Source organism: Neophocaena asiaeorientalis, unplaced genomic scaffold (genome assembly GCF_003031525.2).
Source record: "Neophocaena asiaeorientalis asiaeorientalis breed wild unplaced genomic scaffold, Neophocaena_asiaeorientalis_V1.1 scaffold82, whole genome shotgun sequence".
In the NCBI taxonomy this organism is placed as follows: Eukaryota; Metazoa; Chordata; class Mammalia; order Artiodactyla; family Phocoenidae; genus Neophocaena; species Neophocaena asiaeorientalis.
This window is the reverse complement of record NW_020173068.1, coordinates 9,831,254-9,847,466: the sequence shown is the minus strand read 5'-3', so window position 1 is coordinate 9,847,466 and position 16,213 is coordinate 9,831,254. Positions and strand designations below refer to the sequence as shown.

The 16,213-nt window shown below is 49.3% G+C and overlaps 1 protein-coding gene across 1 annotated transcript in view; it reads right to left on the bottom strand.

Moving 5' to 3' along the window:
- Positions 1-12,759: 12,759 nt before the first annotated feature.
- Positions 12,760-16,213, bottom strand: part of SLC32A1 (solute carrier family 32 member 1) — a 4,043-nt gene continuing 589 nt past the window's right edge. Inside the window, 1 exon segment of the mRNA XM_024743315.1 lies at positions 12,760-13,947. Within this exon segment, the coding sequence (XP_024599083.1) occupies positions 12,760-13,947 (1,188 nt within the window).

The following is a 16,213-nucleotide window of genomic DNA, read 5'->3' as shown; positions in this document are numbered from 1 at the left end:
GGCAAAATCAGATTAAAGGTGTTGCCTTTCAACCCAAGCCATTTTCTCAGACATCTGAAGGAATCCATCATTAAACTGAGAAAGTGGGGAGGAGCAGAACAGAGTGAAAATAAGTGAATATAAGTTTAAGAACTACACCTAAGTATACTAATATGGAAAAATCTCCAAGATATATATTTAAAAGAAATAAGGCAGTGCAGTTTATAGGAACTCCCTTTAAGAAAGGGGGTGGGGAGAAAATATATATGTTTTTGCTTGTATTTTCATGCAGATGGACAAGAAACTAAGAAAAGAGTTTGTAAAGGAAAGGGACAAGGTGAGTGTGTCAGGTGTGGGAGACTTTTTCACTGCATACTTTTTCATATACTTTTTATTTTTTAACCGTGTGAAAGTATTACCTTTTAAGGGGGGGTGGAAAGCACTATGTATAGGCGATGTAGATTGGATTATTGTTCCCAGTTCTTCACTCCTCTATAATAGGATAATACAGGAGTGAACATCCATACCATCTGCCATGTAACTTTGTTGGGCCTCTCTCACCGTAGACATTGATAATGGGCTTGGCCATGGGACTCACTTTTAGCCGGTGGACTGTTAGCCAGATATGATCTGAGCAGAGGCTTCAAATGTGCTTGTGTGGCTTAGACTGCCCTCTTACTCTCCTGCTGTTAGTCATGAGAAGAACATGCCCTGAGTCTAAAGAGGATGAGAGACACATGGAGAAAACCCAACACAAACTGTAGCCTGGAACCAAGTCCAGCCAACCTGCCACCTAAAGCTGAGCTGTTCCATGGATACCAAAAATGTTTGTTTTTATAATCCACTGAAATTCTGGGGTTGCTATGCAACATTATTGCAGGAAAAAACTGACTGATACACTAGACCAATGGCGTTCAGTAGTTCTTTCTGTTTTGATGGGAACGTTCTACAATCTGAAATGTCTAATGCAGTAGCCACTAACCACATGTGACCACAGAGCACTTGAAATGTGAGCAGTGCAACTGAGGAATGGAATTTTTATTTAATTTTAATTTACATTTAAGCTTAAATAGCCATATATGGCTAGTGGCTACTCTGTTGCACAACGTACCACCAGACGAAATCCATGGCTGTAGTTATTTGCCCATGGAAATGACTAGAAGATAGATCAGAAGCCTACTGTGTTTGTTAGTTTCCTAGGGCTGCCATAACAAAGTACCACAAAGTGAAATGGCTGAAAACAACAGAAATTTATTCTCTCTCGGTCCTGGATGCTAGAAGTCCAAAATCAAGGTATCAGCAAGCCTGTGCTCGTTCTGAAAGCTCCAGGGGAGAATCTGTTCCTTGCCTCGCTCCCAGCTTCTGGTATTGCTGGCAGTCTCTGGCTTGTAGACCCAACCCTGCACTCTCTGCCTGCATTGTCATGTGGTCTCCCTGTGTGTGTCTCTCTCTGTGTATCTCTTTTCCTCTTCTGATAAAGATTTAAAAAAATCATATCATATTAGGATTAAGGACCCACCCTACCTCAGTATGACCTCATCCTAATTACATCTGTACCTCTGCAACAATCTTATTTCCAGATAAGATCACGTTCACAGGTACAAGACATTAGGACTTCAACATATCTTTTTGAGGGGCATGATTGAACCTGCAGGGTCAACACTAAGTTTTGAGGGAATTGTCTTGTCAAGAAACCACAAGTCTGGACTCCAAAATTATATATTTGACTTGTAAGGTAACCCTAGGATCCCAAACCTGCACCAGGAGGAAGCCGAGTGTGAAAGCTGTGCCACCCCAAGGAGAGGATACTCTCTGAGATCCCCAGGAGGTTCACAGATATGAAAGAACTTCTCAGAGGGCAAAGCCAAGAGCACTGAGAACAGTGGACAATGGAGTTGCCCCAGGAAAGGAGAGGCAGAGAGAGCTCTAACCCAGAAGTTACTCCACTGCCAGGGAAGGAAATCCATAAATTCCTGACCAGCACATTTTGATCATTGCTATCAACCTATGACTGCTGTGTGGGGAGCTTTCAAAAGTGCTAATGCCTGGGTCTCACCCCTAGAGATTCTGCTTTCATCCTATGTGGTGAGACCTGGGCATGGGGAGCTTTCTAATCTCCCCAGATGATGGTAGAAGGAAGCAAAATTTGAGAATCAGTGCTCCAGGGCCTTGCACCTCCAAGTGTGGATTGCAGCCCAGCAGCCTCACCATCACCTGGGAGCTTGTTAGAAATGCAAAACCTCCAGCTCCACCAGAGATCCAGTGAATCAGGAACCTGAATTTTAAGAAGATCCCCAAATGATTCACGTGCATATTAAACTTTGAGAAGCATGGGTCTGGACCTCTTACCAGCTCTGATTTTTATGTGAGAAGGAAATACAACTTCTGTTCCGCTTAAGGCACTCTCATGTTGGTCTCTGAACTCACACACACACACCACTACGTATACACACTGCACATTTAGGTGATCAGGCAATGCATATGCTCTTATTCATGAGGGAGTCTGCACAGCAGGACTCAGGTGATAGAGCCATTAGAAAACTGTTCCAAGGAAATATTTGCTTCCCAGTCTGCCTGATGCTTGGCCAGGAGGGTGTGATGGGAACGGGCATCAAATTTGGCTGTTGAAGCTCAATATCAAAAAACAAACAACCCAATAAAAAAATGGGAAGAAGGTCTAAGAAGACATTTCTCCAAAGAAGACAGATGGCCAAGAGGCACATGAAAAGATGCTCAACACCGCTAATTATTAGAGAAATGCAAGTCAAAATTACAATGAGGTATCACCTCACACCAGTCAGAATGACCATCATCAAAAAGTCTACAAACAGTAAATCCTGGAGAGTGTGTGGAGAAAAAGGAATCCTCCTACAGTGTTGGTGGGAATGTAAATTGGTGCAGCCACGATGGAGAATGGTATGGAGGTTCCTTAAAAATAGAGCTACCATATGACCCTGCCATCCCACTCTTGGGCATATTTCTGGAGAAAAACATAATTTGAAAAGATACACACACCCCAATGTTCATTGAAGCACTATTTACAATAGTCAAGACATGGAAGCTACCTAAGGGTCCATTGACAGATGAATGGATAAAGATGTGTTTTGTATATATATATTACTCAGCCATTAAAAAAGAATGAAATGATTCCATTTGCATCAACATGGATGGACCTAGAGATTACCATACTACGTGAAGTAAGCCAGAGAAAGACAAATATCATATGATATTGCCTATATCTGGAATCTAAAAAAAGGATACAAATGGGACTTCCCTGATGGCGCAGTGGTTGAGAGTCCGCCTGCCGATGCAGGGGACATGGGTTCGTGCCCCGGTGTGGGAGGATCCCACATGTCGCGGAGCGGCTGAGCCTGTGAGCCATGGCCGCTGAGCCTGCGCGTCCGGAGCCTGTGCTCCGCAGCGGGAGAGGCCACAGTGGTGAGAGGCCCGCGTACCGCAAAAAAAATAATAAATAAAAAAGGATACAAATGAACTTATTTACAAAACAGAAGTAGACTCACAGACATAGAAAACAACCTTATGGTTACCAAAGGAAAGGTGGAGAGAGGCATAAGTTAGGAGTTTGGGATTAAAATATACACACTACTGTATATAAAATAGGTAACCAACAAGGGCCTACTGTATAGCACAGGGAACTATACTCAATATCTTGTAATAACCTATAATGGAATAGAATGTAAAAAGAATACATATATTTATATATATGTATAACTGAATCACTTTACTGTACACCTCTAACTAACACAACATTGTATATCAACTATATTTCAATAAATTTTTTTTAAAAAAAGGAAAACAATTTGGCTGTTGAGCTGTGATTCATCAGGGTGGACTAACACCGTGTGCTCAGCCTGGCTCAGGGCTCCTTGAGCCCACTCACTGCCTGGGAAAAGGAAGAGATATTATGTAGCTAAGGAGGCAAGCAGCAGACTTGGGCTAGAGACAAGGAACTTAGCACAGGGTTTCCAGCTTCTCCCCAGATTCTGCCAACCCACTAATAGGCTCATTGGATAGAGGGGATGCTGTGGCTTTTTTTTTTTTTTTGGCCACTGCACGTCTTGCGGGATCCTAGCTCCCTGACCAGGGATGGAACCCAGGCCCTCGGCAGTGACCTTTCAGTCCTCATCTTCATTGACCTGTTGTTGAGCTTCCTTTCTTCAGCTTCCCTTAGTCTGCCTTACTTACTGGTGTTCTTAGACATCCTCTCTTTATACATCCCCCTTTAGAGTGGAGCCTTCATTAGAGCTGTTTCTCAGTCCTGGTCTCGCTCTTCTTTGAAAAGCTTCTAGGTATGCTTCTTCTACTCCAAGCTCTGAGATTTAGAGACAAAAGATACCCACATCCCCATTCCTGGTCCAAATCAGATGCTATTTGTCCAGAGAAAGGAAACAAATTTTTGTCCTTTCCTGCTTCTTACAACCTGTCCTTCTTCAACCCCAGAACATCATTGTCTTTATTCTTCCCCTACCTCTCTGACTATTCTTTATCAGACTTGAATTCTCCTCTTCCTTATCCTCCTTTGCCTGAGCTTGAAATATTGCTGTTCCCCAAGGTCCTTGGCCCAGTGCTTTTCTTATTTTCATCCATTCTCCTGGTTGGCCTCAGTTGGGCTGTATCCCGCAGGCCTGCAAGCCTTGTAAATGCCCAGCCTTGAGACTAAAGAAAGAGCACGAGACAGCAACAGAGACAACAATGTTTTATTGGATAGGGGACCTTACACATCTGAAGCAAAAGGTCCTGGAGTGATACCCCACCCCTTGTATGACAGACAGCAGGTAGGACATGGCAGCAATCTTCACTACTCGGGGGCGGGGGGTGAGGGCGGAGAGAAGGAGGCTACAATTTTTTTTAATTTAATTTTTATTTTATATTGGGGTATAGTTGATTTACATTGTTGTGTTAGTTTTGGGTGTACAGCAAAGTTGTTCAGTTAGACATATACATATATCCATTCTTTTTCAGATTCTTTTCCCATATAGTTTGTTACAGAATATTGAGTAGAGTTCCCTGTGCTATACAGTAGGTCTTTGTTGACTATCTATTTTATATATATTAGTATATATTAGTAGGGTATATATTTTTATCCCAAACTCATAATTTATCCCTCCCAGCTACCTTTCATCTTTGAAGTTTGTTTTCAAAGTCTGTGAGTCTGTTTCTGTTTTGTAAATAAGTTCATTTGTATCATCTTTCTGGATTCCACATGTAAGTGATATCATATGATATTTGTCTTTGTCCGACTTACTTCACTTAGTATGATCATCTCTAGGTCCATGTTGCTGCAAAAGGCATTATTTCGTTCTTTTTTATGGCTGAGTAATATTCCATTGTATATATGTACCACTTCTTCTTTATCCATTCCTCTGTTGATGGACATTTATGTTGCTTCCATATCTTGGCTGTTGTAAATAGTGTTGCTATGAACATTTGGGTGCATGTATCTTTGTGAATTATGTTTTTCTCTGGATATATGCCCAGAAGAGGGATTGCAGAATCATATGGCAGCTCTATTTTTAGTTTTTTTAAGGAATCTCCATACTGTTCTCCATAGTGACTGTATCAGTTTACATTCCCACCAACACTGTAGGAGGGTTCTTTTTTCTCCACACCCTCTCCAGCATTTATTTTTTGTAGACTTTTTGATGATGGTCATTCTGACTGGTGTGAGGTGATACTTCATTGTACTTTTGATTTACATTTCTCTAGTAATTAGTGATGTTGAGCATTTTTTCTTGAATGTTTTGCCCATCCATATGTCTTCCTTAGAGAAATGTCCTTTTAGATCTTCTGCCCATTTTTTGATGGGATTGTTCATTTTTTTATATATTGAGCTGCATGAGTTGTTTGTATATTTTGGAGATTAATCCCTTGTTGATCACTTCATTTGAAAATATTTTCTCCCATTCTGTGGGTTGTCTTTTTGTTTGTTTATGGTTTCCTGTGCTATGCAAAAGCTTTTAAGTTTAATTACGTCCCTTTTGTGTATTTTTGTTTTTATTTTCATTACTCTAGGAAGTGGATTAAAAAAATATTGCTGCAATTTATCTCAAAGAGTTTTCTGCCTATGGTTTCCTTTAAGAGTTTTATAGAATCCGGTCTTACATTTAGGTCTTTAATCCATTTTGAGTTTACTTTTGTGTATGGTGTTAGAGAATGTTCTAATTTCATTCTTGTACACATAGCTGTTCAGTTTTCCCAGCACCACTTATTGAAGAGACTGTCTTTTCTCCATTGTATATTCTTGCCTCCATTGGTGTAGATTAATTGACCACAGATGCAAGGGTTTATTTCTGAGCTTTCTATCCTGTTCCCTTGATCTATACTTCTGTTTTTGTGCCAGTACCATACTGTTTTGATTACTGTAGCTTTGTAGTATAGTTTGAAGTCAAGGAGCCTGATTCCTCCAGCTCTGTTTTTCTTTCTCCGGATTGCTTTAGCTATTTGGGGTCTTTTGTGTTTCCATACAAATTACAAAAATTTTGTTCTAGTTCTGTGAAAAATGTCATGGGTAATTTGATAGGAATTGCATTGAATCTGTACATTGCCTTGGGTAGTATAGTCATTTTGACAACATTGGTTCTCCCAATCCAAGGACACGGTATATCTTTCCATTTGTTTGTGTCATCTTCGATTTCTTTCATCAGCATCTTATAGTTTTCAGAGCACAGGTCTTTTGCCTCCTTAGGTAGGTTTATTCCTAGGTATTTTATTATTTTTGATGCAGTGATAAATGGGATTGTTTCCTTAAAGAGGCTACCATTTATAGGGGGAATTAACATCAGGTTGGCTCATCAGTTACCAGGGAAACTAGCGGCTGGGGCAGGGAGCAAGCACATAGGTAGTTACTGATTAAGCCCTATGATTAGGGTACAGGTGAAGCAAGGACTGGTCAAGCAGGGGATGTACAGAGAGCAAAAGAACAGCCATCTTGAATGGTGTGACCATACAACCTCATAATTTCCTGTGACTCCAAATCTATTTATGTGTTGATGATCTTTTTGAAAAGAAATTACAATACAATAGGGAGCCCAACAGCGACTATGCCCGCTCTTGTGGAGCTTACTGTGCTTAAAGTTTGTTGCCAGAGACCCATTTATCCTTCCCTCTTTTCTTCCTTTCACCTATTGATCCATCCACTGATCCACCTTTTCATCTGTTCACCCCCTGACCCATTCTTCTGTCTATCCATCTTTCCTTCATCCACGGATCCATCTATTAGTCAATGGCTTATCGACACAACCATTGGCCTTCAAAGCACATACCCACTGACCCACATCCATCTACTTGTTCATCTGTCAATCCATTGACCTAACTTTCTCTATATTAGTGATCCCAAACCAGTGGCACATCAGGAACCTAAAAATCTGAATCTAGGTGTGAAGGCAGGGAATAGTAATCTCTGAAAACCTCCCTATTTGATTCTATTCACCTTGCCTGGCACCTGTCTAAGGATGTATATTTGGGAATCACTGTCCGAGATTAAAAGCACTGTGAATACAGGAGCTGTCTTAGTTTAGCTTTCTTGGAAAGCAGACACTGCAACAAGGACTCAGGTGTAGTTAATCATTTGGAAGGTGATCCCAGAAAGGACAAGTGAGGTAGTAGGGAAAGGGAGACAGGGAAGGGGAAGGGAAGCCAAATAAAAGGTGCTTTGATGAGCTTGTGGACACACGAGGTTCAATCCTGCTGGGAACCATCTGAGATACCTTGTGGAATAGACCACAAATAATCCCAATATAGGACAGGAGCCATTCATTTATTGCCAATTGACTGGGTGTTTGGGAGCTTTTAACTCCCCAGCAATTTCAAGTTGTTCTTCCAAGGTATTCTAGAAAGCCCTTGGGCAGAGGAGAGAGAGACAGATGGAGAGAGGCACTTTGTCATGGTTTGCTGTCAGGTTCCTGAGAAGTGTCCACAACTTCTGGTGAACTCAGATGCACCTAAAGACATAGGATAAGGCATTGACCCCTACCACAGAGGCCATGTCTATCTTGTTTATTGCTGCATCCCTAGGGGCTAGAACAGTCCTTAGTCCAGTGGCCTATAGTAGATGCTCAACAAATATTTGATAAATAAATCCTGTACACCTACCAGAACTTGTGCCAGGTACTGGGTAACAATTCCTTTAATTGTGCTCTCCGTTCGGACTGTACTTTCCTCTCCCATCTAGAGTCTGTACCATTCCCTCTGCATCCTCAATCTCTCTGCCCTGTTTTCACCCCATCTGCAGAAGATTGCTGGGAGCTGCTAGAAGCTCATATGGCTGGGCCCTCAGCACTGCTGGATCATCCTGCTGGGTGTCCCTGGCCGGAGGACCCTCCTTGCCTGGCCCCTCCTGGACCCCATAACTGGCAGAGGTGGCACCCACAGCATCTCTGTAGCATCAGCTATAGCCAGACTCTTGAAAAGTCTCAATCCAAACTTCCAGGGAGTAGAACTCATTTCCCAAGGCCAACCTCACACCCAGAGCTGGGACTAGTGTGAGAAAGTGAAGCGTTTGTTTAGAGAGCAAAATATAAAAGGATGCCAAAAAATTCAATAATCAAGATCATATTTTATGCAGTCTTTTTAAAAATCAAAATTCAAAAGTAAACCATGTGTTCAAAATAGCACGACGAACAGATAATAAAATTTAAAGACAGGATTGTATTGCTGTTATTTCCTTTTGCCTCAGACTCCATATGGCCAAGCATTGTGCCACTACTGGTCCTGTGCTTATCTGAATGTCACGCTTACCGACCCTGCCTGCCTAAGTATTTGGGAGGGAAATATACTGAGGTCTTCAATTCTTCAAATTTACATTAAAAAATGGATTATTGAATGGATTGATGGATAGATACAGGATAGGTAATCCAGCACCATAAAATGTTAATTGCTCAAGTTAAGCTGTGGAATTCTTTCACCTTTTCTGTATGTTTGAACTTTTTTTTTTTTTTGTAATTTTGGAGAAGAAAAAATAAAGAGCAGTGGGAAGGACCCCCGAGGCTGGCTCCCCGGGGTCAAAGCAGCTCCACCCCCTTGACCCCTAGGTGTCCAGTGAGGACGTACCGGTCCAGCCAGCCTGCTCCTCCTTGACCTAAGCCTGTCTCTGGCTCTGCGTTTGAGATCCCTGCTCCCCACCAATAGAAAGGCCTGGATCCTCTCCACTTCCTGACTGGTGCCCGTGGAGTCCGGTTGACTCCCTCCTTCCCTCCAAGGCCCCTAAGTGGGGAACATATTAGTCCCTGGGGTAGGGTTTGTCATTTAACAAAACATGTCCTATGATATAGCATCCTTCTATGTTTTGGGGGGAAAAAAACCCATCGAAATGTCACTTGAAATATGGAGGACTTGAAAGTAAAGCACTAGAGATAAGCAATCATTATCAACTGGGTGGGGAGGTGAGAGTGAGGAGTGGCAGGGAGGGAAGAAGCATTTAGAAATCTAAAGGTGGAGGGCTTCCCTGGTGGCGCAGTGGTTTAAAATCTGCCTGCCAACGCAGGGGACACGGGTTCGAGCCCTGGTCCGGGAAGAGCAACTAGGCCCGTGAGCCACAATTACTGAGCCTGCGCGTCTGGAGCCTGTGCTCTGCAGCAAGAGAGGTCGCGATAGTGAGAGGCCCGCGCACCACGATGAAGACGGGCCCCCACTTGCCACAACTAGAGAAAGCCCTCGCACAGAAACGAAGACCCAACACAGCCATAAATAAATAAAATAAAATAAAAATTAAAAAAAACAAAGAAATCTAAAGATGGAGAACCTTCTCTCACTGCTGGGGAGCGAGGCAGGGCTGGCTCGGGACAGGGTGGTGGCTTCCTCCGGGATCTTGGTGGTTCCCAAAGCACAGAACTGGGTCAGGGTCCGAAGGGCGTAGAGCCAGGATCCGTCATAAGAACCGTTGGGAACTGAGGGAACCCTGGTGGGGTGGGAGGGGAAGGGTCTGGTCCTGAGGTGGATTCCCTTCCTCCTCAATTCCTTCACTGAATGAACCTTGCCGGCCCTATCTGCCTCCCTCGAATTCGGATTGCGAACTCACGGCGGACCCGAGGAGAGTTCAGGAGCTCTTTTCAACTTCTAGCCATGCACTTTGGTGTTGGGGGTAGGAGTCGGAGATGCAGAGATGGGTCGCATCTTCTCCTGCCGTCTATTTCTCCCGTCGGCCTGAATGCCAGTCTGGGGATGGGTGTATTGCCCACGAGGGGGCAGGGTTTCCCTTGGGGCTCCTAGGAGCTTGGCTCTCCCGCCTCTGCCTTTCTGGGCCCGCGCAGGGTGACGGGTGGGGGACCCGGGCTCCAGGGAGCTGAGCACAAAGCCGGGAGCTAAGAGGCAGTGCAGCGGCTCCAGGCGAGTCCGCGGAGATGGCAGCCGTTGTCCAGGGCCTGCCTGGTGTCTCATTTGTCCTTTTAAAGACGGGAAGGACGGAGCTGGTGCAGCGTGACGCTCCCTCCTTCCCTTCCACTGCAGAAGTCAGGGCTTTTTCTGAAGGTTACGGACCGAGCTCCAACTCAGATCGTACCCGAGGGTGGGTGGACCTGCGGAGGAGCAGCGGAGGCGGGGCAAGGACGATGAACAGTCAGTTCTCCCGGCCTGGGAGGCATCAGAGGGCGTAGAGGGACGGGAAACTGAGAATCCTCTGGTCAACTCTGGATCCTGACTCGCGACAATAGAGACAAAGGGGCATCAGGTGGGTGACAGCGGACATCTTAAATGGCCCGTTCAAATCGTCAGAGCCGCAGGCGGCCGAGGGGACCAAATTTTATCCCCCTTGCGCTTCCACACTTGTTGGATGGCTGCAGAAGCAGGCGGTGCGAGGTCACCTCTGTCGCAGGCACGCGCTCAGGGATGCTCTGCACACACAGGCAAGCACACGCATTCATCAAAGCTCTCACAAGACACAGATACAGCCTCCCACCCCCAACCCCGCACGTCTTCGTGTAGGCGCTCTCTCTCACACAAGCACACTCTGACCCACGCCGTGGCAGCGGGCAGGGAGAAATGGCCACTGTGCGTAGGCATTCTCCCCGCCCTTTCCTATGCTCCCATTGCACCTGGAGAAATCGTTCCAAATGAGGCCTCTGCCTTGGTGGGAGAGATCAAGAACCTCCCGTCGTGGCTTCTCTCCCGCTGAGAATGGCCTAGCCTTCCTGAGCTCCCAGATTCCATCTGGAGAGTCTGACCGTGATCCATACCAATGCACCCAGGACTGGCGCCCCTGGAAGCAACAGGAGGGCTGCCCTTGCAGTAGGATCTGCATAAAAAAGGACAGGGTCCTCTGGGTAATTTAAGCAAACACATTCTCAAACAGGCTGCTCAAGAAAAGGGGAGGCTGGGACATAAACGGTTCTGCCTGGTGAATCTAAACAGCCAGATCTCTTCACTGTGGCTGTGTAAACCCCACCTTGGACTTGAGGGGGGTTCTCCAGGGTGAGAGGTGCCTGGGATGCTAGGTTGGCAAACCCTGGGAAATACACAACGGCCCTGCTGACTTCCTCTGTAGCTCTCTTCACAGCCGGCAGTCATACTGTGGATTTCAGAGTCCCAATCTATTGCCTGTCTCTCCTCTGCTAGACTGTAAGCTCCAGGAGGGCAGGGCTGAGTTTGGCAGCCTGCACGGTCCCAGACCTGGTGGGCTGTCTATAAATATTTGTTGAACAACTCTGTAGGGCTTTTGTACGTAAGCAAAACTTTTTCTTCCTCTTTATTTTAGGATTGGAGTTCAAGAGTGTCCACCAAATTCTCAGATGGATCCAGCCCCCGGGGAAAGGTTTGGGGGTGGGGGAAGCCTAGTCCTGGCAGCTGGGGAGCCAAGGCCACACCGAAACCGTGGACGCACCACCATGTGCTCCTTTGCCTGAGTCCCCCAAGTACTCAGAAAGCCTCCCCTTGGTGCTGAGCACCCCTCACTCTCCCCGGAGCTCTCCAGGGACTCTTTAACTACAGCTGCTTCTCCTTCCCCACTTGCTTCACGGGGTGGGCCAGGGCTGGTTCCCTCGCCACCCAGCGCCAGGATTCCCGCGGGTGCGAAAATGCAGAACTGAGACAGGGCCGCGAGCGCCTTTGTTTCTTCTTTATTTGCGGATATAATTATGCACCGCACTCTAAATTAGAGAAGGATTTTTTTCCTGATATACATTTCATCTTATTCACCACGAGCACACCACACGCACGGCAGAACAGTTCCACAACCTGATAAATTGCACAAGGTGAGTCTGGATTCCTGAAAACCGGCAAGCAAGCCGGCCCCGCCGGGGCTTCTCGCTTCCCCGCTTCGGCGAAGGAAATCGCCCACCCGAAACGGATTTCCCGGCCAGCCTTTCCCGCTGAAGGGTTGAAATGTCTCCGGAATGGGAATCGTTCTTGCTGGAGATGGCTAGACTCTGCAGATTCCAAGCACTGATGGCTGTGAAATGTGCCCGCAAGGTCAAGTTTCTGCGCCTGCGAGTTGCGCCCCCTCTCCCTCCCTTCCCCCCCCCCTCGGTGACAGGGACCAAAGTGTCAGAGCCCCTCCTGGAAGGACAGAAAACCCTGCCCACAGATGCGCCGCCGCCTCCCCCGAAACCAGGGTGTTGTGGAAAAGAAAGGACAACAGAAACGCAGACGCAATGGATTGTGGATCCCTATCCCCTCCCGCCCCCAACCCCCAAAATCAGAAACGGGGAGCCAGAGATGTTTAAAGCTTGGCTTCCCAAGCGTGGCTGCAGGGCGCACGGGTTTGTTGGGGGAGGGGTGGGTGGGCAGCGGGGAGAGCGCGGGAGGGTGGCCGGGGCTGGCCCTAGCGCCCTAGTCCTCCGCGTTGGTTCGGTAGGCCTCAATGAGGCCCTCCAGCGAGTGCACGAAGCCGGACACGCTGCAGATGCCGCCGATGACGAAGATGGCGACGTCGAAGAAGACCTGGTGCCACAGCAGCTTGCGCCAGAGCAGGCGCAGGTGGAAGAGGCTGGGCAGCAGGAAGCAGAGGCCGGCGCCCGTGAGGCTGCCGGTGAGGCCCATAAGCAACGCGAAGTGCGGCACGTAGATGGCCATGAGCAGCGTGAAGACGACCAGCGCGCAGCGCAGCGTCAGGCCCCACGACTTGAGGCGCCCGTCGCCGCCGTAGCAGGCGGGAAAGAAGGCGCGGCTGCCTTCCTGGAAGAGCGACTTCTCCAGCACCTCGACAGCAGCGAAGAAGGGCAACGGGTAGGACAACAGGGCCTTGGCCACCAGGAAGATGTTGACCACGGCGCGGATGGAACCGGGCAGGTTATCCGTGATGACCTCCTTGGTCTCATCGGCCCAGGTGAGGTAGGCGACGAGCGCGAAGAGGCCTTTGAGCACGCAGGCGGCGATGTGCGTCCAGTTCATCATGCAGTGGAACTCGCTGGGCTGCTGCATGTTGCCCTCCAGCGAAGGCAGGAAGATCTGCGACGTGTAGCTGAACACGATGATGCCAATGGAGATGGGAAACTTCTTGACGTCGATATAGAACTTGACCTTCTCCCAAGCCCAATCGCGCGCCCTCGATAAGCAGTAGGCAATGACCAGAATGTTGATGACGAAGTGGGCCAAAGTGCACAGCAGGCTGAACCTGGACACGGCCTTGAGGTTCTTAAGGAAGGCGCAGGGCAGCAGCGCCGCCGTGGCGATGATGGACCAGGACTTCTGCGACACAGGCAGCCCTGGGAAGCTGTTGTACATGAGGTTGCCGCTCACCACCACGTACAGGATGCAAGTCATCACCAGCTCGATGATCTGCGCCACGTTCACTACGCGGCCGCCCAGCGTGGGGAAGCGTGGAGCGCAGCAAGCGTTGGCGATGGCCACATACGAGTCCCGCACGCGTACCACCTCGCCGTCCTCGTTCTCCTCGTACAGGCATGCGATGAGGATCTTGCCAGTGTAGCAGCACACCACGGCGGCGAAGATGATGAGGAACAATCCCAGGTAGCCGCCGTGCAGGATGGCGTAGGGCAGGCCCAGCACGAACATGCCCTGCGGAACGAAAAGACAACCAGACCCGGGAGCTCAGTGGATGCTGTATCGGAATACGGCGTCTGGGGGAGTGACTTAAGGGTGTAGCCGGAAGGGGGCGCTAAGTGTGAACTGGGCCTAAGCCACTGGGAGGAGAGGGTAAGGATAGGCTGGAGTGGAGGTGTAGAGCGGTCTAATGGGGAGCCTGGGTATTGAGTCAGAGGTGGAGAAGGGGGTGTTTAAGGATGGAACTGAGAAGGAGAGGTGTGCTTAATGGCTGGGAGGTAGGGAGGGGGCTGAGTAAGGGGTCAAGCCGCAAAGAGGGAAGGGGTACGAGGAGATACCTGGGGGTGGTTCGGAAAAAGATGAGAAGGGGCTGGAGGGGGTTGACCGGAAAAGGACGAGGAGAAAGGTAGAGAGCTGGGCCTGAGCCGCTAGGAAAAGGGGATGCAGAGTCTAAGGTGGGGCTGCAATGGGGTGCAAGGAAGGCAGTGAGGGGAATGCAGGTGCCTACGGGTCGAACTGGAGAGGGAAACCGTTGAAAGCGGCAGCGGGAGAGAAAGGAGACGGGGTAGGGAGGAAGGGGGGCTGAGCGTGGGGCAAGCGGCAGGGAGGCAAGACCAGTGGGAACGTGGGGTTTGTTGGCGAAGGGCTTTGGGTGGGGTGAGGCCAGAGGCGTGGGGACGGGGAGACAGGGTTGGACAGCCTTAGGGCCAGGCCGAAACTGGGGCGGAGAGACCGATCCCTAAGGAAGGGGACTAAGTGGTAGAGGCGAGCAGGATTAGGGGCCTACGGGGAAAGCGCAAGCGCTTTGTGAACGGCGAACCCAAGCGGGAGGCAATACCCAGAACCTGCGGGAACGGGCGGGCAGAGCTGTGGAAGAAGGGTTCAGAATCCACATAGGGAAGCAAAGCTAACGAAATCCAGGGTTACCGAGGCTTGCAGGCCTCCAGCCTTCCACCCTGGCCTCCATCAAGACCTACGGAACGGGGCCTTTAAAGATGCCCCAGGTGAAGGGGGGGGGGGCGGCAACCGAAGCTGGTGCGTGCCCCCGGTCCCTGGTTGCGCTTGGCCGTCCGGCCCGGCCCCGGAGCGGAAGGCGCCTCGGGTCGGGTCACTTACTGAGCAGGGCCCCGAAGAGCCCCGCGGAGCCCGGGTCCCGGGACAACTCCATTTCGGCCTCCAGCTCCCGGGAAACCCACGTTCTGCGCCCCAACGACCTGTGCGCTCCGGGGACGCCGAGGGTGGGAGATGGGAGGCAAGCCGCAGGGCCCGGGGACGCGTGGGGCGGAGGCCCTCTCTGCCCCTCGAGCTGCGGCATGCTCGCCTTCTCCAGCTCCCGGGGTCGTTGTGCAGGTTCCAAACCCGCTCCCGGTGGAGTCCGGCGCCGCCTGGTGGGGACTGAGGGTTGAGAGTAGGGGTGACGGGGTGGCGGGCCTGGAGACCAGAGGCGGTTCAGAGCATTTGGAGGCGGCTTCTCCAGGGTCACACGCAGAGGAGCTTTTTGCGGTGTAGCCGGGATTTCGAGCGAGAGGGGTGTCTGTGCGCAGGTAGCGCTGAGGTACCAGGGACCATATTGTGCTTGTGTGGTCATGCGTATGTGTGTGTGTGCATGTTTGTGTATACCTGTTTGTCCCCGACAGGGCTGCACCTGAGAGCGGGTGGATCCTGTATGCATGAGTTTGTGCATGTGTGCATGTGTTATGTTCAGATGGGTTTATGTGTGTGCCCTTGGTATGCACGGGTATGTGTTTCTGTGTGTGGGAGGTGTAGGGGTGTATGAAGGTGCATTTGAGGATAATTCTGTGGTCTATATATAGATGTATGTTGTGTGCACCTGTGACCGGCGTTTCTTCGGGGGAGGGGGGCTGTGGGCATGTGTGCCTGCCTATGTGCATGCGCGCTGTCTATGCGTGTGTGTCTTGTGTGTCGGGGGAGGAGACTCCCAGCTCAGATCTTTCCCCCTCTCCTTTTATGCCGAAAATGCAGCTGTGAATCCATTCCGGAGTCCCAGGCCATACTGTTCCCTCCAATCCTGATTTTCTTTCTCCCTCACCCCTCCCCACTCCCCCTCCTCCTGTTTTTCTCGCTTGGCAGGGTCTCCGGGAAAGCGTCTCTAACCGAACCTCAGCCTAGCTGTCCGGCGGCCGGGGATGAGGGAGGGGGCCGGATAGGGGGTGGGGAGACACCACCTGGGGACGTAGATCCCCGCACAGGGCTGGAAGGGATGGGGGCAGGCGAGATTCCTGGTACAGGAAGGGGTCTTGAGGCTGAGATCTCCAGGGTA